At 49.8% G+C, this 21,408-nt stretch overlaps 1 protein-coding gene across 3 annotated transcripts in view; it reads right to left on the bottom strand.

Annotated features, from left to right (window-relative positions):
* Positions 1-21,408, bottom strand: part of ITGA9 (integrin subunit alpha 9) — a 363,974-nt gene that overhangs the window by 256,254 nt on the left and 86,312 nt on the right. For all 3 annotated transcript variants that reach the window (XM_058729394.1, XM_058729396.1, XM_058729395.1), the window contains exon 15: positions 16,387-16,547. In XM_058729394.1, coding sequence (XP_058585377.1) covers positions 16,387-16,547 — 161 coding nt within the window. The remainder of the gene's footprint in view (positions 1-16,386; positions 16,548-21,408) is intronic.

The raw sequence follows: 21,408 nt of genomic DNA, 5'->3' as shown, positions 1-21,408 counted from the left end.
TTTAGAGAGAGTGAGAGAGCATGCAAGCAGGGGAGAGGGACAGAGGGAGAGAGAGAGAATCTTAAGCAGGCTCCACACTCAGCACAGAGCCCGACATGGGGCTCCATCCCATGACCCTGGGATCATGACCTGAGCCGAAACCAAGAGTTAGACGCTCAACTAACTGAGCCACCCAGGTGCCCCCTGACATGTATGTTTTAAATGGCTGAGGCCAAAAACAGATTGGGAAGTCCAAAGAGAGGACGAGAACCTCCATTTCCCCAGGCCTCACCCTTGCTCTGGGCTCACCGACCCACCCCGAGCCTCTCTCCTATCCTGGACAGACCACATCGGATGCGGACACGCATGTGCAGCCCTGAGTCAAGTTCTACGGCCAACATGGGAACCCAAGCACCGATGTGCCTGGAGACAGGCCTCCCAGAGCCAGGACCCTCTCTTCCTCAGACCGATCTGATGTCATCAGACAGCAATCGACACTTCTTATGGGCCCTGGTGCTATGATTACGTAATTGGTCCAAGGTCACAGAACTACTGAGCTGCCACATGGGATTCAAACCCAAGACCTGGCTGGTGAGCAGTTGCGAGGTCCTGAGTAAATCAAACACTCAAGTGTCAGATTCGTCAACTCTAAAATGGGATTTTATTTTGTCTACGTATGTAGAATGACAATACATGTAATTTTATGTATAATTTATCGCATGTCATTAGGTTCTCATAAGGACTAAATGTACATGTAAAACACTTTGCGCAAATAGTCAACATTCAATAAAAATAGTTACTGTCACTGTTATCGTTGACTTTTTTTTTTTTTTCGTTTTGCACAGCCCCAGTGCAGCATTTGAAGAAGAAGCAATTTCCTGTCACACAAAACTTGTGGGATGCGTCGATAGACTTTACTTTGGGGTCCCCATTATTCCAAGTATAATGACACAGGTCTACATTGGTCTTGTGAGAAGACCCCAAAAGCCAGGGGTTGGGTTTTCAGGGTGGGGGCTTCCTGGCTGGCTGCGATGTGGGAGCACGCTTTCTACCACCCACATTCATTACATCCTCAAAAACAGGGGTCACCAGGAGCCTGGTGTCCCACTGTAACCTGCAAGGGAGGAGAACGTGTATGACCACCACCTCTGTCAAATGCAGGAAGAACCCACACAATCTAAGTCGTCTCTCATTCTCTTTGCTCCGAGAGAGCCGACCCCAGGAAAACAGGAAGAAAGAAAAAAAGCTTAAATTATTCTGCTTAATAAGAGCTTGTCCTTCAAGAAGTTCCTAGTCTCTGGGGAAGAGAAATGGATTTCTGACATGGCTGTACCCAAAACACTCCGGTGAAGTCAAACAGAACTGCCACAAAAGTTATGCTCCGTAAGCTGACTGCTGACAATTCTGTCTTTCAAGCAACAGGCAGTGAGCGGACAGGGGACCCCGGCTCCCGCACCAGCCCTCCTATACGGGGCCCTCCCTCTGTTACCGCCAGGCATCCGCGTGACCCAGTGGGTCGCACAAGGTCACAATGAAGCCAGAGTGTTACCAGCAGAGCTACATTCCCTCCTCACTGATGGGGGACTCTCCCACCAGCAGTGCGAGGGGAGAAGCTTCTGGCCCCTCTGAAGCCTTGTGATGCCCGGGAAACGGCCCAGCGATGGTCTTCATCCTACTCGACTTGTAACTCTTGGTACCTATTTGTTCCAGCTCCTTTCCTCGTAGAGTGCGGTCTGTGGACCAGCAGCACGGGCGTGACGGGGGAGCTTGGCAGAAATTCACCCCAGACCTGCTGCATCAGGCTCTGCACATGACACTTCGCACGGTCCCCAGGTGACCGGTGTGCACGCTGCACAGGGGCCCTGGGAAGCCGGCTCACGAAGGTAACTCCGTCTTTCTAACTTGCTCCGTTCCGGATGAAGGAAGGTGCCAGTTATGCGACCATCTGCCCTCCTCTCTTCCCACGTAGATTTCTCGTTTGGGCCACACTTTCTATTTCCTTCTCACCATCTGCTGCTAATCAGTAAAATCAAAAAATCCCCCGAACACCTAGGAAATGAGTCTTGATCCATTGCACACCGGGAGGCAGCAAGGCAGAGTCATAGATGTACGGGCTAGAAAAGGAAAGAGGGGCTCAGTGCTAACTGGACCCCTACTATGGAGTCGATATTCTCCTGCCCATTTTCAGCCAAGGAAACTGAGGCTGAGCAATAAAGGTGAAGCAGGTTGCCCATGACCACGTGACGATGAGACAGACCTGCCCATCCTGGCTTGTGCCATGCGGGAAAGTGCTTCAGCTCCTGTGCTCACAAATGCTGAGTTCAGAAGGAATCACTCTACCCCACATCATCAGGACAGGCGACCTTTATAAACCACAAGGCAGTTTTGCAATCTGTCTCCAGCTTTAAAATGCTCTTGCTTTGCACCCAGCAATTGTGTCTCTCTCCTCTACACTGCCACCGTTTATACAGTTTCAGGCCACAGAGAAGAAAACAGAGGACATCAGATGCAAGATTGTGACACTCCTTCAGGAACATCCGATTTTCTCGGTTCTAATCCTCTTCCCCGCCCCTCGCGGTATACGGCCTATAGACACCATGTGGATACAGGCACGTGTGTGTGCATGTGTATGTGTTTATGTGCGTGACTGCGTACACGCTCCAAAAGGACCCTGGAAAGACAGACTGGAAGCTCAGGTTTTAATCAACATGTGTAAATACAAAGTGAAGCAGCCCAGTGTAACTTCCAACCCAGTGATTTAAATTTCCATTTAGCTTACGAGGCTTGACTTGTAGGACCAACGTGTCCTGTGATGACTCCATGCCCTCTTGTCACAGAATCTACAAGTTGCCCACCCAGGGTCCATCCCTCCTCCTCCCGTCATAACCAAACTTCAATACTGGCACTGGCCAATATGCTAGTTACTAGCCACATGTGATCACTTGAGTTTAAACTTGGAGTGAAAATTCAATTCCTCGGTGATACTAGCTACGTTTCAAGTTCTCAGTAGTCATATGTGGTTAGTGGCCACCATAAGGGACAGTAAAGATAACAGCACATTTCCGTCTCAGGAAGTTCTACAGGACAGCAGAGCTCTACACTGTTAGAGTGTGTAGGACGTCCAGCCACAACTGTCACCTCCCGACCTCCCTTAAGATACGGTCAGTGAGTTGGTAGAAGTCACTGCAGACTCTTCCAAGGGGCCTCAGATCAGAGGGAAAGAGCCTTTTGCCCTTCTCCCTTCGTGGAAAGCAGACACAGTAGCTAGAACTCAGCAGCCATCCTGGTACCATGAGGAAGAGGTGCTCCTAATGTTTGAGGAGTATCTTTGCTCCTATTCTCTTGCCCTCACCTTGGTGACCTCTTCAAATCTCGCGGCTTTGGGTACAGTCTATCTGCTAATGACTCCCAAATTTATACCTCCAACCCAGACCACCACTCAATCTGCAGGTTCATATATACACGTAGCCACTTCACCATCTAATGTGCCCTTCTAACTCAATGTGTCTAAATAGGAACTCCAGACCTTTCCTTTACAACCTGGCCCACCTGCAACCTTTCCAATTCCACTTGAAGACACCACCATTGACAACTCCATGCTTCCAGTTACTCAGGCTGAAAATTTTGGAGTCAACATGACATCGCATCCCCTGATACCTGACTATCAAAGCCTCAGGATCCACCTTCAACAGGAATGAGAATGCAACCACTTCTCCCCAGCCACTGCTATCACTCCAGGGGAGCCACCAAGCTTTCTTCCTGGATGCTTGAAGAGTCCCCTAAAGTATCCCTGCTCCTATCTCATCTCCTATGGCCCATTTCAACACGGCGGCCAAAAGGGTCCTTTCAAAGTAAGAGCCCTTACTTCGAAGTGGAAGGTAAGACCGCATCACCGCTCTGCTCCCATGTATTCAGGGTAAACGCAAGTCCTCCCCATGGCCTGTGGGGCCCTCCGTGGTCTGCCCCATGCCCACCACTGCCACCCAGACTCCTCTCCTCCAATCCCACTCTCACACCAGCCCTCTGCCCCTCCTCAAACACGTCTCACACCCCAGGACCCTCTCTGAATGGTTCTTGCAGGAATCCATCTTGCTAGCTCCCTGCCTCCTTCCAGGCTCTGCCCAGATCCCACCTTCTCGGTAAGGTTGCCTTGACCTCCAGAACCCCAACCCCGCACTCCCAACCTGCTTCGTCTTGCTCTATTTCTTTTCTTTTTCCATCGCCCTCATCGCCTAACACGATTTAAATTACTCCTTTATTATACTTATTGTCTGTCTCTCTCCACTGGCACGTAAGCCCCCAGAGGGCATGGATTTCTGTCTGCTCCCAGACCTGAGAACCCACACAGTCCAGGACATAGTAGGCACTCAGTAAATACTTCCTAAGTGAAAGGTCATGAGAATCGCATCCTTGAGCCACTGAAAGAACACCAGAAACTTCTCTCCTGTAAGAAGTCTTACAATGTGGGGAAAGGTCAACTGATGTGCTTAAGCCCCTGTAGCCAGGTCTCCATTCCTGGTGGCTGGCTGGATTCCTGTGAAAGCCAAGGTATCATGCTGTATCCACAGAGCGCAGGGAGAACGGGGAGCTCCTTGCGGAGGTAATGATACTGGTACCCAATCAGTATATCACCTCCCAGGAGCTGGAACTTACCTCTGCTCCAGGGAGCAGAGGAGACGTGGTGAAGCAAGTTATCCTGTTATTATGGCCGTCTCCTTCAAGTCCTTAGCTGACTTGGAATTCTTCCTCAGAAGCTTTCCCTGGACAGACCCCCCCCCTCCCTGCAACTGCCACCCTTACCAGATACAGTCATCACCCTCTGACGGATGTCTTTATCCACATCCTATCTCAACTTGCAGGGCAGCACAAAGGGAGCTCTCCTCCCCCACTTCCGCTTCTTGCAGCTCCCAGCCAGCCACACGACTCTCATTTTCTGTCTGGGCTTGAGCCCCCAAGCCAGCCTCGGAGATAGCACTGGATGATTGGTGAGCTGGCCGCAGGGTCTGCTGCCTTTGTAGGAAGACACTGGGCTCATCCACGTTCATCCAGAAGCCACTGTGGGCCCTCCCACACGGAGTTGGACGTGTCTCAGACACAAATGCTCTACCTGGAAGGAGACAGCAAGGGCTGTGTGGCCTGGTGGAGGCAGCCCTGGGGTAGACTGAGGGGCCAGCTACTCCACAAAGGGCGGTTTCCAGGCCTGGTACTTCTTAATTCATGTGGAGCTCCCTTATTAGGTCAAAGAACTCTCAGCTGGCTTTGGGCACGAGTGCCTCAGGAGGGAGTAAAGACAACAAAGAAAAGCATAATAGTACATTTTGGGCCACCTTGATATGCTCCTTCTGATTAGAGTAATTGGCAAGAAAAGGGCAGGACCAGCCCTAAGGTTCTACTCGATCAGATCACCATGCAAAAAAACCGAGAGGCTGAAGAAAGCGGCCAGCCCAACCCACGCTAATCAGGACTGGGCCAAACTCAAGTCTCCAGAGGTGATGGGATTCCCAGGGTTTAAACTGGCCTAAGGGAGATCATCTCCCCCCTTTTCCAGGCTCTTTCCCTCCTCCAAGACAACTCCACAGTCAGCGCATGATTCTTTGGTGTGTAAAGGGTTGCTGAACAGAACCCCAACATGCATACATGGGGTAGGGAGTGAGGAGTGGCTACCTCGATAAACTTAAATAAAATCTTTTTCATTATTTTGAATGGAAACTATGAAACTACCTAACAGTTTCCATCAAAACACAGAGTGCCTCTGAACCCAATGCACAAATAGAAGAGCTGTGGTCTGGTAGTTAAACTAACCCCACAGATTGACTTTCTGATTATTTGTCAATCTAGAAAACCACAGGAAACAACAATGAAAAGACGCCGATAACCAAACATCTGTGTGTAAGGCAGGACTTGAGTGATGTGACCAGCTTAGAGACAAACACAGCAGACACAGTGGTCACAGCCAGCGGAACGTTCTGTAGCAGGCTTGCAAGAGCCAATTGTTCAATTTTCAGAAAGCGCATGAGCCAGTGGTTAAAACAGCCATTCTTAACTTGCATAAGCTTACAATCGAATGAATTAAGTTAAAGGAGGATAATACTCAAAACTCATTACTTCCTAATTATTTTATTATGCTTTACTATTATCTATGGTCTTAAGGTTATCAGATCTGGCATGTTCCCTCATGTGTGGTAGAAATACTATACAATAACACGCTACGGTACATCTCTTCCTAACGCAATGATGTCACATTGATACAATGACATCAGCCACGGTGGGAGTATTTATACCAGGGAAGCTGGCAGAATGCTCTAAGTCAGGTCCTCTCCCCCGAGCGCTGGTTGTTACACATCACGAGCACACCACAGCTCCACAATGTGGTCATCGAAAGCTGTTACCCGTGGTGGCCATGTGCTCCTCCCAATAAACGGAGAGCTTTGCAATCTTGGGCAAATTACACGGCCTCTTTGTCCACGCCAAGCCCATAGAAGAGGGAGTGGCATAAAAGTCCTGGGTTGGCTGTGGCTTACACTTACGAGAGGTGTTACAGCGTGGTAATGAAGGGCCCAGCCTTGGGAACCCCACTTGCTGGGTTCAAATCGCACCTCTGCTTCTAGTCAGCTGTAAGGTACGAGCAAGTTCCTTGACTCCTTTATGCCTTGTCTTTTAACTGCCCCAAGTAAGGATACCAGCAATCACTACCTCTCATGTTAGTGTGAGAAGAAAACGAAGATTAAAAGCAGTCAGACAGTGACTGTGTTTGCAGCTTCCATTATCATTACTCCGAATGTCCAATGTCGTGGCAATTCTCTTAGTGAGAACCACTTTCAAAGGGGGTGTGCTTACCAAATTCTTTACTACTAATTTCGGTATTATCACATCCCACTCTTTTACAAATAGACTATTATTTACTGGAGAGGATCACAGAGAAATCCTGCTGCTTTCAAAATTCAAGTTCATTCTGGGGCATCTGAGTGGCTCAGCCAGTTGAGCATCCAACTTTGATTTCGGCTCAGGACACGATCTCATGGTACATGAGACCTAGCCCGTGTCGGGCTCTGTGTGGACAGCATAGAGCCTGCTTGGGATTCTCTCTCTCCCTCTCTCTCTGCTCCTCTCCCACTTGCACACTCTCTCTGCCCCCCACTCTCAAAATAAATAAACTTAAAAAAAATTTAAAAATTTAAGTCAACTCCAAAAGTTTACCATAATTAAAAGTGAATATTTAAAAACAGAATTCCCGTATGATCTACTAATTCCAATTCTGGGTATTCACCCAGAAAAAACAAAAACACTAATTTGAAAAGATATCTGCACCCCTATATTCACTGCAGCATTATTTACAACAGCCAAGACATGGAAGCAATTTAAGTGTCCAGGGATGAGTGACCGGATAAAGACGAGGTAGTATGTCTACACACACACACACACACACACACACACACACACACACACACAAATAAGAATTTACTCCTCAGCCATAAAAAAAAAAAGATGGAAATCCTACCATTTGCAACCACACGGATGGACCTTGAGAGCATTATGCTGAGTGAAATAATACAGAATAAGACGAATGCCTTGTGATCTCACTTATATGTGAAATCTAAAACAAAATTCACAGAGAACAGACTGGTGATTACTCGAGATGGGGGTGGGTAGGTAAAATGGGCAAAGGAGGTCAAAAGGCATAAATTTCCAGTTTTAAAATAAATAAGCCCTGGGGATATAATGCACAGCATATGCTATAGGCAATAATACTGTACTGTATTTTTGAAAGTTGCTAAGAGACTAAATCTTAAATAAATGTGTAACTGGATGTGGTGACAGATGTTAACTATACTTACTGTAGTGAGCATTTTGCAATGTATACATATAGCAAATCATTAAGTACACCTAAAACTAATTTAATGTGCTATGTCAATTATATCTTAATTTTTAAAAAAAGGGAATAAATAAGCCATGGAGGAAATTCCAAAACATGAACTACTAAGAGATGATCACTTTGAAAGAAATCACTTTTACAATAAACACGTAAGGTTTAGGTTTGAGGGGGTAAAGAAAATCCTCGTAACCCTTGAAAATCGTATCTCAAATAGAGGGACAAAACCAGGAAGACAAAACACATCATCAGGTGTGGCTTCAAAAGAATAGTGCTCTAAGGGCATCAACAACATATAGGTAAATCCAGAGTAAATAACAACGAACAGAAAGTTGTCTCCTCAAATGAGGACTTCAGCTGCAATTGATATAAGGCTTGTCTCATACAACATACTAAAAAAAAAAAAAAAAAAAAAAAAGCCTATGATAAAACCGTCAGTGTCGATGCCATGCCTCTGTATTTATATCGGCCTTGTTTCCAGGAAAAAAAAAAAAAAAATTTGAGGTGGGCAAAGCCCTTGTATGAGAATTATTGTACCTTCCGAGCTTCCGTCACTGATCCCAAGGTCTCCGGTGACACTGTCCAAACGCAGAAGACCAAGGACCCTTCAATCCACCCAGCAAAGAAATCAATGGCCAAATGGTACTCACAGAGAATAGCAACACCCATGTGGAACGTCCCCCACACCCCTTCAATTCCTGATCACTCCCCAGTGTGCCCCCCAGCTCTCCACAACAGCCTCCCAGAGGAGGTCGCCAGAGGAACCACACTCCGGGGGTTGAATTCAAGCACGGGCTCCAAAGCCCAGCCACCGGTTTCTTGTGACATCTGTGTGACCAGAGTGCATCACATGAGCCACTTTGCAACGGGGCTGAACAGTGATGGCAGCTTCCTTCCCACCGGTCAATTCCAGCCATCTCAGCCTCCCCACGTCCCCTGCCCCACTTTATAGCATGTCTTTAGCAAACACTCAGGCTACCTATGCCATCTACAGCCAAGGAGGACCTGACAAAGGCAGAAAGCTCGCTGCAGGAATGAAGAAAGATACCCTCAGTTTTCCTCGGGCACGCCACAGTTGAAAGGCTCACCCTTCTCAGGCAGGACACGTGTCCAAGGCCACCGCAGAGACCACCAGGGCCCCTCCATCTGTCCTCTTCAGGGGTCCTAACAAGCCCTCAACCGGGACACGATAGACTCACAGCGGGGAAGAAGAGATGAGCGCAGCTGGAGGGGACGTTTCTTGCATGTTTAAGGGCTATCCCGCTTCCCTAGGCAGGCTGAGGGTCTTCTGAAAAGGGACCGTGCGCCACATCGAGAGAAGCAAAGTGAGCTTACTAACCTACAAACTCCAGGTGAAGTGAGCTTGGAGCTGGCTTATTTATTTATTTAATGGCTTATTTATTTTTGAGAGAGAGAGAGAGACAGAGTGTGAGCAGGGGAAGAGCAGAGAGAGAGAGGGAGACACAGAATCCGAAGCAGCCTCCAGGCTCTGAGCGGTCAGCACAGAGCCAGATGCGGGGCTCGCACTCACAGACCGTGAGATCATGACCTGAGCCGAAGTCGGACGCTTAACCGACCAAGCCACCCAGGCACCCCTGTTTGTTTATTTTTGAAAGAGAGAGAGACAGAGTGCGAGCAGGGGAGGGGCAAAGAGAGAGGGAGACACAGAATCCGAAGCAGGCTCCAGGCTCTGAGCGGTCAGCACAGAGCCAGACGCGGGGCCCGCACTCATGGACCGCGAGATCAGGACCTGAGCTGAAGTCGGACGCTCAACTGATTGAGCCACCCAGGCGCCCTTGGAGCTGGCATTTAGAAAATCCCCTGGGCAGGTTAAATAAAAGAAGGGATAGTCTTTCAACAGAACACCAGGCAGCCATGCAAAAGAACAGGGAAATTTCGTGCACCAATATGGAACAACCCTCAAGATGCCTTAAAAAAAAAAAAAAAAAAAAGTTCGGTTGAAATATAATTTATATACAGTAACATTTACCAAGTTTAACTATACACTGTGATGAGCTGTAATAAATGTATTTGATCATATAACCGTCACCACAGTCATGATCCAGAATATTTCCATCCCCCCAGAAAGGTCCCTCTTGCCTCTATGCAGTTAATTATCCCCTTCTCCTCCCCATCCCTGGCCCCGGGAAACTACTGATCTGCTTTCTGTCTCTGTAGTTGGCCTTTTCTACAATGTCGTATGAATGGAACCACAGTACAAGTAGTGTTTTATGTCTGGCTTCTTTCACTTAGCGTAATGCTTTGGGGTTTGGTCGTGTTATTGCATCAATGCACACACACGCTATTGCACGTTATAGACGCATACACGTGTTGTCACATGCATCAGTTCTTTGCTACTGCTGAGTAGTATTCCATTGTACACATTTACCAAAATCTGCTTCTCCGTGTAATTGGAAATTCTAAAAGGAAAATGCAAGCCGCTCAGCAGTCTGCCACGGCATACTTCCAGGGACGTGAAAACGGGACGTAGGCACACAACTTTGTGCATTTATTGACAAGCTCTTGAAAAACACACAGGAAACCGGAACCACGGCTGCCTCTTGAAGAGAAACAGCATGGCTGAGATACGTCCCTTCTCCGTGTACCTTTTGGTACCAGTTAAAAATTTTTTTTAAGTATGGACAGCGACTACCAATTCAAATAAATAAGCCTTAAGATGACTTCCTCCATCTATTCATCTATATCCCTTTTCTCCAAATCCTACAACTTTTTTTTCTTTAGCTATTTCTTTCACTCATCCAGATGACCAAAAAGATTCAGCGTGCTACTTTCCAGATAAAGAAGGAAATGTTGCTGTCTTCCTGTCTCCTCTTCCTCATGGAGTTGTCACACATCCAACTGAAATTTCCCTTAACTATGTGCTTCATAGGAAAGGAAGTAAAGCCCTCTAACATCTGACCGCTGCACCCAGGAGATCCAAAGGCCCTGCCAAAGCACAGCCCGTCGTGTGACCGGAGCTCGGTCGGAGGCCTCTTGTTGGATGTGAGAACGGAAACAGACTGGACCACCTGGGCAGAGCCCAAGGCGTGACCTCTGAGGAGACCCGGTGGCCAGAGATGCCCTGCCCTTTGCCAGACCAGGCCGACCATCTGGCCCTACCAGCGACAAAGGGGCTATAGTATCTTAGGGCTTGAACTCTGCTGAAAAAAACCCTCCCACAACACGAAAGCACAGCCGCGTGGACATCTGCAGATCCTCAGGAAAGCCCGTGCGCATTCATACTCCCTTGTCTGGTGCGGGGTCGGGGTTTTCCCCCTCATCCCATTAATCCTAGTTCTTGGCTCTCCTGACAGTGTCTGACACATGGCTTTGCTCACTGAAGGTTTTCCGAAGGCCTCTAGAGGGGTCGCCGGTCCTCACGGTTGGGAATGATGTAACTGATCCCGTGCCCGGGCCTCCCCCTGACCTCCCTGGAGAGTTCCGGCCGCTGCCCTGCTCTCTGACTCCTGAGGAGGCTCTCACCTGCCCAGCACACACACGCATCCAGAGTCCAAGGCCTGGCTTCTCCAGACACTGTGCGGGACTCGAGGGTGGAGCCCAGGTGTCACCCCAGGGAACACACACGCGCGCCGGGAAACAAGGGGGGAGTGACGGGCCATGCTTGTTCGGTCTTCAGCTGGGGCCACGGGCCTGCAACTCTTCCCTGCTGCGTCATGCCACCAGCTCCCAGCAGCAGGTTCCCGGGGAGGCGGGCACTCCCCACCCCGACCGGATGCTCCCTGGGACCGTCGGGCTCCAGCCGACCAATCAGTCACTTCAACGAGGCTCGGCGGGACGAGCATTTGTTCTGTGCCTTTCGTCCCCAAAGCAGGAATCAGGACAAGCTCCCGGGACACAGGCAGCTGTGGCGGCATCCCCAGGGCCCACAGCAGCGGCCGGCCGTGGCCCGACGGAGCCTTGAACAGACAACCCTCAGCAGGCAAGGGGTGGGGGAGGTGTATCCAAGCAAAGCAGAACACGGCCAGGCCTTCCCAGACAGGGCTCAAGACACGGCTTTCCACAAGGCTATCTCGGAACCCACATGTTTGGCAAGTTATCCCCCAGGGAGTACCCCTCCGGTCAGTTCGGTGTGGTGTTCACTATGTCCTTGACACGTCCCTAGCGCTCCAAAATTTCCCCTCCTCGTACATAGGAAGAGTGGGCCACTTCTCCCCAGACTTTGGCAAAGGATGAAATCCAGTTAGACTCTGAGGACGCTGTTGTGTCTTCAATGTATTTATTTTTACAGTTACTTTCTGTTTGGTATGCAATCGTGCGTCTTCTGCATACACGAGGGTACAACGTTTCCGTTTCAAGTTATTCTACTGGAGGCAAAAAGCCAGCTGATTTAAATAAAAAAATATGAAATAAAATACCACGGGAGGCATGTGTTTGAGATATAAAAAAAAAAAAAAAAGCAACATCCATGTAGGTGGTTATATACATGGATATGATCACTGAGGTGCCAGAAATGCTGGGGTGAACATGAGAACTGAGATGCGGAGGCTTGAGAGGCATGTTCCGGAAGAAAAGGAGTCAGTTCACCTTGACAGGAGCTCAGAGCACACATGACGTGATGCAGACGATGCGTCTAGAAGTGCGAGCCGAGGGCAGGTTGTGGGGAGCGCTGAGGCTGAATGGCTTTCCTCCAGTGACAGGGAAGACCCCTGAGAGGCTAGGAGCCACTTTATTAACGGGAGGGAGCCCATCCCCCAAACTGGGCTGCTCTGGGGGAGGAGGGGAGTTAAATCGGGGCATGTGGACTCTGAGGCAGAGAGGCCAGGGAAGCAGCCAGAACCGCCTCTGCTCTGCGGGCCACAGCGAGGTCTTGAGAACAGACCCCCAGGAGGATGGGACTTATCACCAAATTCCGTCCCTGCTGGAGGCCCCACCAGGGCCGAGAAGGGAACAAAGCGTGGGACAACACAGCTAGCCTGGGGGGGGGGGGGGCAGGTGTTAGCTCAAACAGTCTTCTACAATAGAGATATTTACCGCCATATATGGAAGGAAAACTTCTAGGGAAAAGAAGGAAAAAAAAAAAAGATTGGAATAGGCTTAAAGCAAAAAAGAAAAAAATACCTAAAGATAGCCTAAACAAAACACGCCCAGCCCTTAGCGCCTGCCTCGCTGTCTGCTGGCCATATGGTGTGCGATAAGCCAGAGCGCTTTTATTTACCTTCCGTCAATGTCTGCAAAGCTGAGAGCCAGCCCATCGAGAAGGTTCCACTTGCATCAGAGGCTACACCAAGCTCTCGTCCCCGGACGGCCAGCATCCCCCCTCCAGCCCCTGCTTCAGGAGGCTGCCCCCTGCCTCTCCCTCCCCACCCTCTCGCCTGCCTCAACTCCCACAAGAGCCACGGCTCCCCCAGCTGTTCTCCCATGACGGACAAACCAGGGCCAGGCCTTCTGCCTCCTCGGCCAGCTGGGCCACACCATGGACAGCCAGCCAGCTCCCCAGGGCTCGCCCTCATTGGCTCACTCTGCCATTCACCAGGGTCCTCTGCTATGGCCCAGACAACAAGAGATCAATACATTTTCTCAGTGGATATAAATCATCAGCCACCTGAGCGCCATTTAACAGGGATGCTGCTTCTTGAACCATAAAGGCCACAGAGGCACGAGCCTTCCTCAAGCATCCCACCAGCCCCATGTCCTCACGTGAGAAGACGGTCAAGTATTAATCATGTCCTAATTTCTCTAGGTCCAATGTACTAGACTGTTCTCTCGCTCCTCCTGAAGACGACCCAAATCATCACATACAGGTATGTGCTCGCACTGCCCTCCCAGGCTGCCCTCACCCTCCCCAATCTTCTGACCGCCCCCTTAGTCTCTCTTCTTGAGGGCCATGGTTCTTTTGTGTTTTTAGATTTTCTTTGTCCTTTAATTCTTTTTGGGTTCTATACGCGGACACAGAAGTAAAAGAAAATGACACTTAAATATGAAAGAACTCTTTGCAATTAAATCCACAACTATATATGTTTAGCTCCAGAGGCAGGCTCCCGAGTCCACATTCCCACCCTTCCAACAGGATGCCCGGTTAAATCTGAATTTCAGATAAACAAATAATTTTTAGTATGTATATCCCATGCACTATTTGGGCTACGCTTCCACTAAAATATATACACATACACACACACACACACACACACACACACACACACATATATGTGTATATATTTTTTTATTTTTTATTTTTATTTATTTTTTTCAATATATGAAATTTATTGTCAAATTGGTTTCCATACAACACCCAGTGCTCATCCCAAAAGGTGCCCTCCTCAATACCCATCACCCACCCTCCCCTCCCTCCCACCCCCCATCAGCCCTCAGTTTGTTCTCAGTTTTTAAGAGTCTCTTATGCTTTGGCTCTCTCCCACTCTAACCTCTTTTTTTTTCCTTACCCCTCCCCCATGGGTTTCTGTTACGTTTCTCAGGATCCACATAAGAGTGAAAACATATGGTATCTGTCTTTCTCTGTATGGCTTATTTCACTTAGCATCACACTCTCCAGTTCCATCCACGTTGCTACAAAGGGCCAGATTTCATTCTTTCTCATTGCCACGTAGTACTCCATTGTGTATATAAACCACAATTTCTTTATCCACTCATCCGTTGCTGGACATTTAGGCTCTTTCCATCATTTGGCTATTGTTGAGAGTGCTGCTATAAACACTGGGGTACAAGTGCCCCTATGCATCAGTACTCCTCTATCCCTTGGGTCAATTCCTACCAGTGCTACTGCTGGGTCATATATATATAAATATGCTGTTTATTAGTGAATTTAACTAGGAAGGCTTTATGTTTATTTGCTAAACTCTGGCAACCTCGGCTATCAGGAAGCAGCCGGACCAACAGCCTTGGGCAGCCCTGCTCTGCCCGCCTCGTTACCCCCAGAGGCCACCACGGAAACAGCCCTGCCCCCAGCTGACACCTCATCACCTCATCATTGCTGTTCCCTGAGTGCACTTTGCAAAGGCCTGCAGGCTCTTTGTGGCCCCATCTTGAGGCCTGACATGAAGGGCAACCCTTCAACCAAAGGGAGAGGTCGCAAAGAGCCCTGAAGGAAAGCATTTGTGGAAGAGACCCAGCACGAGGAAGCCGAGGGCAGATGTCCCATCTCTGGGAAGTATGGACACATCAAGCATAGGCACTTAAAGGTGTCGCAGCCTGTCCTGGGCAGCCCCCCCACCCCCAAGGGCATCCACGAACTAATGTAATCTAAGACCTAGAGGCATGAGGGGCTGGCTGGCTTAACACTTTATAAATGGCCTTCACCCGGGCCATAGGGCTGCTGGTCTGGGCAGGCCCCGGCACGAGTCCTGGCAAGAGACATAGCCCAACCCCACTGAAAAGCATCTCAGAGGCACGGACGCACGGGCTCTGGGCCAGACCGAGTGCCATGGGCGTGTGGGGCATTTCTCTACATACGATCCAGAAGCATCAAGAAGCAGCTGTTACCCTCCTGCTCCAGCACCAACAACTCAATAATGGAATGAGACTCTACTCTGCGGACTATTTTTACTCTCGTCCAGAAAGCCACGGGCTAATATTAGGTTGAACTACATGAAAATACCAGTTTTGTAAGTCAAGAATGTCAGAATATTGGCAGCTACATATGGCCCAAACAAATAATAGTGCCAAGTGCCTGCTGGGAGTCAGACTCCGCCCAAGGCCCTTCAGGTATACGTGCCCACTTTAGAGACGCAGAAACTAAGACACACAGAGCTCAAAGCGCCACCCAGCAGGACGCACACCAGGTCTGTGGGACTCCAAGACCCACATCCATTTTGCACCCGTGTGGCCGGTTCACATGGGTCGTTCTATCTCCCGTGCTCTCTGCCCGTGGGTTGGCACCTAGCCACGGCTGCAGGATCGGGCACCACCGGGACCCCCACCCTGGCGGCACCTGTCTACACAGAGGCCGCCCTGTAGCTAATCAAAGCCTGGCGTCCGGAATTAGCAGCAAAGTGTATTTAACAAACACTCTCAAGAGGAAAAAAATACTTGAAAGTTTATTTAGAGTAAGAGGGAAAAGGGGCCAAAAAAAGCACTCCTAAAATAAACAGAAAGTAATCAAGGGATAAAACCTAGCCCAACTAGTTTTAAAATGCCTTAGCCATGACTATGCACTAACATGTAGTGGACCACTGAGGAAGCCATCAGGCGCGGTGTGATCCAGCACCACTGCAGAGCGAGACACACGTGCTTCCACGGCTCTCCTCTGACAAGACCACCGAGCTTCGAAGAGGGAAGAGGACGAGAAGCCTCCCAAAAGGACAAGTCAAGGTCTGAGAGTGTCACTGGTCTCCTGGCCCACCATGACCCCCCGCCCCTGCCTCAGAGGCTAAGACCAGCACAGTAAGATAAATAAAAGGGCTGTCGGGCTCCAAGTTGAAAAGAAAAAGTGAATGTTCTCCTCCTTGTGAAATAAAGCGTCAGGAGTCAGAGCGTACGTAACACCCAACAAAAGTAGTTCCCACGAGCGTGCAACGAATACCCACAGGGATTAAGGCTTGAGAATAAAAAAGAGGACTGACCTTCACGTGGGCCACGTAGTGGTGACACATCTCCTCCATGTGGACCAGCTGCAGCTTCTCTGTGACCTGACCCACGGACTCGCCCAGCAACACAAAGTAGACCCTGGGCAACTGGCCCTTTGCCTTTTTGGCCACATCAGCCGTCAGAACGTAATTGAGGCCTGCCAATAAATAAGGTCAAGATGTCAGCGAGGACACACGCACTCAGAGAAGGCCACCTCGGTGCCCCCTCACAGGCTCACGAGCGCATTTCACACACCACCTAGCCCTCCACAGCACAGAGGACAGCCGCCCCAAGTCAACACCTTCGCGGAGAGAAGCATGCAGCCGGGGCCCTCACAGAATCAACACACACCCAGGCTGCCCCCCGCCTCCCTGGTGATGCTCTGTGTGCCACACTCCCTGGCCCCCCCTCACTTAAACCCCATGAGCTACCGACTGAGTCACCGATATACGCATCAACAATTAGCCGTACTCAACACAGCGTCCTGAAAAGGGGATACCATGGTGAACCTGTAGCCTATTACTAAAATCTGCAGAAATGATCACGGCTGCACATTATCCTGATTCCTATAAAGCAACGGGACATATGCCCTACACAGGGAGCAATCACCCAGTAATTCACAGATGCTGAGTCGTGCTCTCCAAATTTTTTTTTAATATTCATTTATTTTTTTTAGTTTTTTTTTTAACTTTTTTTTTTTTGAGACAGAGAGAGACAGAGTATGAACGGGGGAGGGTCAGAGAGAGAGGGAGACACAGAATCCGAAGCAGGCTCCAGGCTCTGAGCCGTCAGCACAGAGCCCGACATGGGGCTCGAACTCACGAACCGCGAGACCACGACCTGAGCCGAGGTCAGATGCTTAACCGACTGAGCCACCCAGGCGCCCCAATATTCATTTATTTTTGAGAGAGAGAGAGAGACAGAGTATAAGCTGCGGAAGGGGTAGAGAGAGGGAGACACAGAATCCGAAGCAGGCTCCAGGCTCTGAGCCGTCAGCACAGAGCCCGACATGGGACTTGAACTCACGAGCTGTGAGATCATGACCTGAGCCGAAGTCAGACGCTTAACCAACTGAGCCACCCAGGCGCCCCTAGTCGTGCTCTCTAACTGCTACATCTCTTGGACCGTGTGCCATCAGGTCCACCCGGCACTGACTACATGCCAGGCACTATTAAAGGCATGTGACATGGGACATGAACCATGCAGGCAAAGCCCTGCCCTCATGGTGCTTACACTCACAGAAACTCAGACATAGGCTAAAGCTGACTTCGTTCCCAAGTAGGTGAGGATACTGATCACGTATGTATATTACAGTGCCCATCGTTCCAACAAAACCATGACCACTGTGGGGCCTGAACTCAGGCGTACTGCAATGCACTCTTGAAGACAAAAACTCCACCTATACCTGAATGTGTGATGGCAGATGGCAAAAGCAAGGGTGACACAGTCTGGAACTTAAAAAAAAAAAAAAAAAGTTGGTTACAATATAGGGCCACCTGGGTGGCTCAGTCAGTTAAGCAACCTACTCCGGCTCAGGTCATAATCTCACAGTTCAGATGTTCGAGCCCCATACGGGGCTCTCTGCTGTCAGCACGGAACCTGGAGCCTGCTTCGGATCCTCTGTCCCTCTCGCTCTCTTCCCTTCCCCCACTTGTGTGTGCTCTCTTTCTCTTTCAAAAATAAATAAACATCAAAAAAAAAAAAAAAAAGATGGTCACAACATAGAAGGCACATTGGACAAACCCAAAAGGCTTTACTTCCATTAGTTCAGAGTCAGTAACCCTACAACAATGTGTTTTATTCGGCAAATAAGGCTGTGGGGTCAATGGACCCAGCTCGCTGCTTTTCTGCACCACAGAACCCTGCTTCAGAGGTCAGTCCTCTGTGATACTTTTTATTTTTTAACTGCTTTGGGGATTCAGGGGGATGTGGCATTTTTCAAGTGAGAGAGAGGGAACGTTCTGTCCCCAAAATTACCAGATGAGGCCACGGGAAACCATGCCCATGCCCTGTCTCCACAAACCAGCCCCTTAGAACCTGGGGCTCTCGCACCGGTAATAAGCACTCACATCTGCCCACATTTAAGTCTGTGAAGCAGGGCAGCAGGGATGACTCTGGCTTTTAATAGCATCAAAGGGATCAGCCACCAGGGTACGTACAAGCAAGGAGGGAGGAAAGTGACCGGGACAGGCATTCTGCAGCTGCCACAGGGCGTATTTTTGACGCGTGTAATGGTTTTCCTGGGCCTCTGCCATCTCAGGGATCTTCCCATGCCCCCTGGCAGATTCCTGGTCAGCAAGGGCCGGTCTGCCCCAACTTGTTTATTTCGGCAAACGGCCGATTGCCAAGGCCAGGCAGGGTCACCAGGGGGACCTGAGACCTGGATACTCGCAGGCAATATTATGAAGGAAAGAATGCATTGTGGGAAAGGAATGTGACAGAGCAAACATGGAGCCCATATGAGAGTCACACACCGACTCCCTCAGTGACAGCAGGTAGCGAGGTGGACACGCAGAATGCTGAAGCTTTGGGGCAATCTGGGGACCATCCAGCTCAAAACCTTCATTTTTCAGATATACAACTGAGTCTCCAAAAAGGGAGCCAGACTTGCTCCTGGCCAGAGGGCCATCCACCACAAAGCTCAATCTAGAACTCTCCTAACCTCCAGGGTAGGGCTATTCCAACCACACTGGTGCTTGGGGTATTTTTCACATTTTCTGACCAAAAAAAAAAAAAAAAAAAGGCAAAACAAAAAGTCACATTTTTTGCATGCACACAGCAGAACCAAACACACACAATGATCCAGAACTGAACTCTGGCCCACTTGTTTTCTACTGATCGCAATTTCCCTGGGCAACAGCCAAACAGTAGGAAAGGACACATATAAATGGACTGAGTTTGCACCTTCTGTTCCAGGGCTAGAGATGGGCACTGCTGGAAGACAAGCCAGGCCATGGCCAGGCAAACCAACATGGCGGTGGGAAGCTGCTGAGTGGGCCTCGTCCCGGGCAGCGCCCTCCCTGGCCTTCCTCCCGGGTGGGAGAGCTGCCCTCTCTTACAAAGGGTGGGCATGGGGACAGCGTGTGAACCCTCTTGCCAGCGATGAGCTAGCTGAGCTCAGAGAAAGTCTGGGTAGAAATGATCCCAGGAAGACGGAGAGGACAGTATCAGTGCCCCACCCACATCCTCTTGGCTCGTCCCATTCCTCTGCTGCCAGCCCAGCTTGCACCCTCACCCCCTTTCCTGAGAGCTTTCTCCGGTGGCTCCGCCCACACGCATGGCAGACCAGAAGTGCCAGAGAACCCAGGTCCCCGCCACAGTCCCTCATCCCTTGGCTGGGGTAACTCTGAGGGTGCTCCACACCGACTCTCAGGGTTCCCCAGCAGGACGCAGCTCCAGCTGCCTGCAGTGATAACTTGTTCAACAACACACCTTCTGTGCAGCTGCTGTGATGGTTTGTTTGTTTTCAACCTTTTTTGAGAGACAGAGAGGCAGAGCGTGAGCGGGGGAGAGACAGAGAGAGAGGGAGACACAGAACCCGAAGCAGGCTCCAGGCTCCGAGCTGTCAGCACAGAGCCCGACGCGGGGCTCGAACTCAAACTGTGAGATCATGACCTGAGCCAAAGGTGGACGTTTAACCGACTGGGCCACCTAGGCGCCCCTGTGATGGTTTATTTTATGTGTCAACTTGACTAGGCTTCACTACCCAATCTAGACGTCATTGCAAACGTATTTTTAAATGAGATTACATTTAATTCAGTAGACTCTGAATAAAGATTGCCCTCCACAATGCGGGTGGGCCTCATCGGATCAAAACCTTATGAGAAAAAAGACAAAAGTCACCCCAAAAGAAGGAATTCTACCTTCAGACCGCCTCCACACTCCAGTGTTACTACACACACAGTCTATTGGTTCTGTTTCTCCACAGAACCCTGATGGGCATCGCTGCCTTCCTTTCTTGTCTCACTGTCACACTTTCCTACCCGTCCTTGCTGGGACTGATCATCACCCGGGTCAACCACGTGCGCTCGAATCCTTGACTCACGGGTCTGCTTCTGGGAGAATCCGAATTAAGATGGGGCAGCTCAGGAAAGGGGATCGGATTCAACCTTCAGTGTGGGCCAAGCACGGTGCTGGATACTTTTCAAACACCTGTGAAACCCCATCTCGCCGTGGACTCTCCGACCCGATAGATCCCTCTTACAACTCAAGGGGGGGACAGAGACAACTCACAGTTACTAGAAACTGAGCTGAGGACCACGACCGCTGCTCCTCTCCAGGCAGAGCGCGGGCATGCCAACACATTCACCTATCAGATTTTTTCTAAACTGTTAAAATATACAGTCACAGACAGACCGAATTATCCAATTCGCCAAGCGCGATCGTTCTGGAAGCTTTTCATCTTTAGAACCGCCTGCTTAATGTCTCTCCTTGATTTAAAATTTACTTTGACATTTTAAATCACACAAAAAGAAGTCGGCTCCATATCAAACTCTCTCTTCTAGAAGAAAGCCACCACAAGACTCACCATGGGAAGCCCAGCCCAAGGAAGGAGGGTCGACCCTAGCTACCAGCGTGGCAGGAAGTAGTGCAGATCATTCTGGAGCCCCGAGTTCGACTGGCAGTTCTAAACAGTACCGACCCCAAGAGTATCTGAAAGGGAGTCCCTGAGAAGTGGATGAGATCCCAGAGAAGCAGCCAATCAGCTGGCGTGGTTCAGCCCGTGGGAGGGTGGCCGCCCCTAATGCAAGCCAGGACAGCCAGCCCCCATCCCGGGGAGGGTGCTGGTTCTGATTAGCGCCTGCTCCCACCACACGGTCCACATCTTCAGGTTTTCCTTCTGGCAGCTTGTGTCCATGCCATGTCGAATGATGTCATGTTGATGGAAAAGCTGACCAGCCCCAAGTCATGTTTCAGCCTCCTCCTTTCCCTGCCCCCAGCTGGCTCCTAAGGGCCCCCCATGCTGGCCCGGGCCAGGAGGGAGCCAGATGTCTCACATCAACTCAGCTCTGCTCGGT

Source organism: Neofelis nebulosa, chromosome 5 (genome assembly GCF_028018385.1).
Source record: "Neofelis nebulosa isolate mNeoNeb1 chromosome 5, mNeoNeb1.pri, whole genome shotgun sequence".
Taxonomy (NCBI): Eukaryota; Metazoa; Chordata; class Mammalia; order Carnivora; family Felidae; genus Neofelis; species Neofelis nebulosa.
This window is presented reverse-complemented; position numbering and strand designations above follow the sequence as displayed.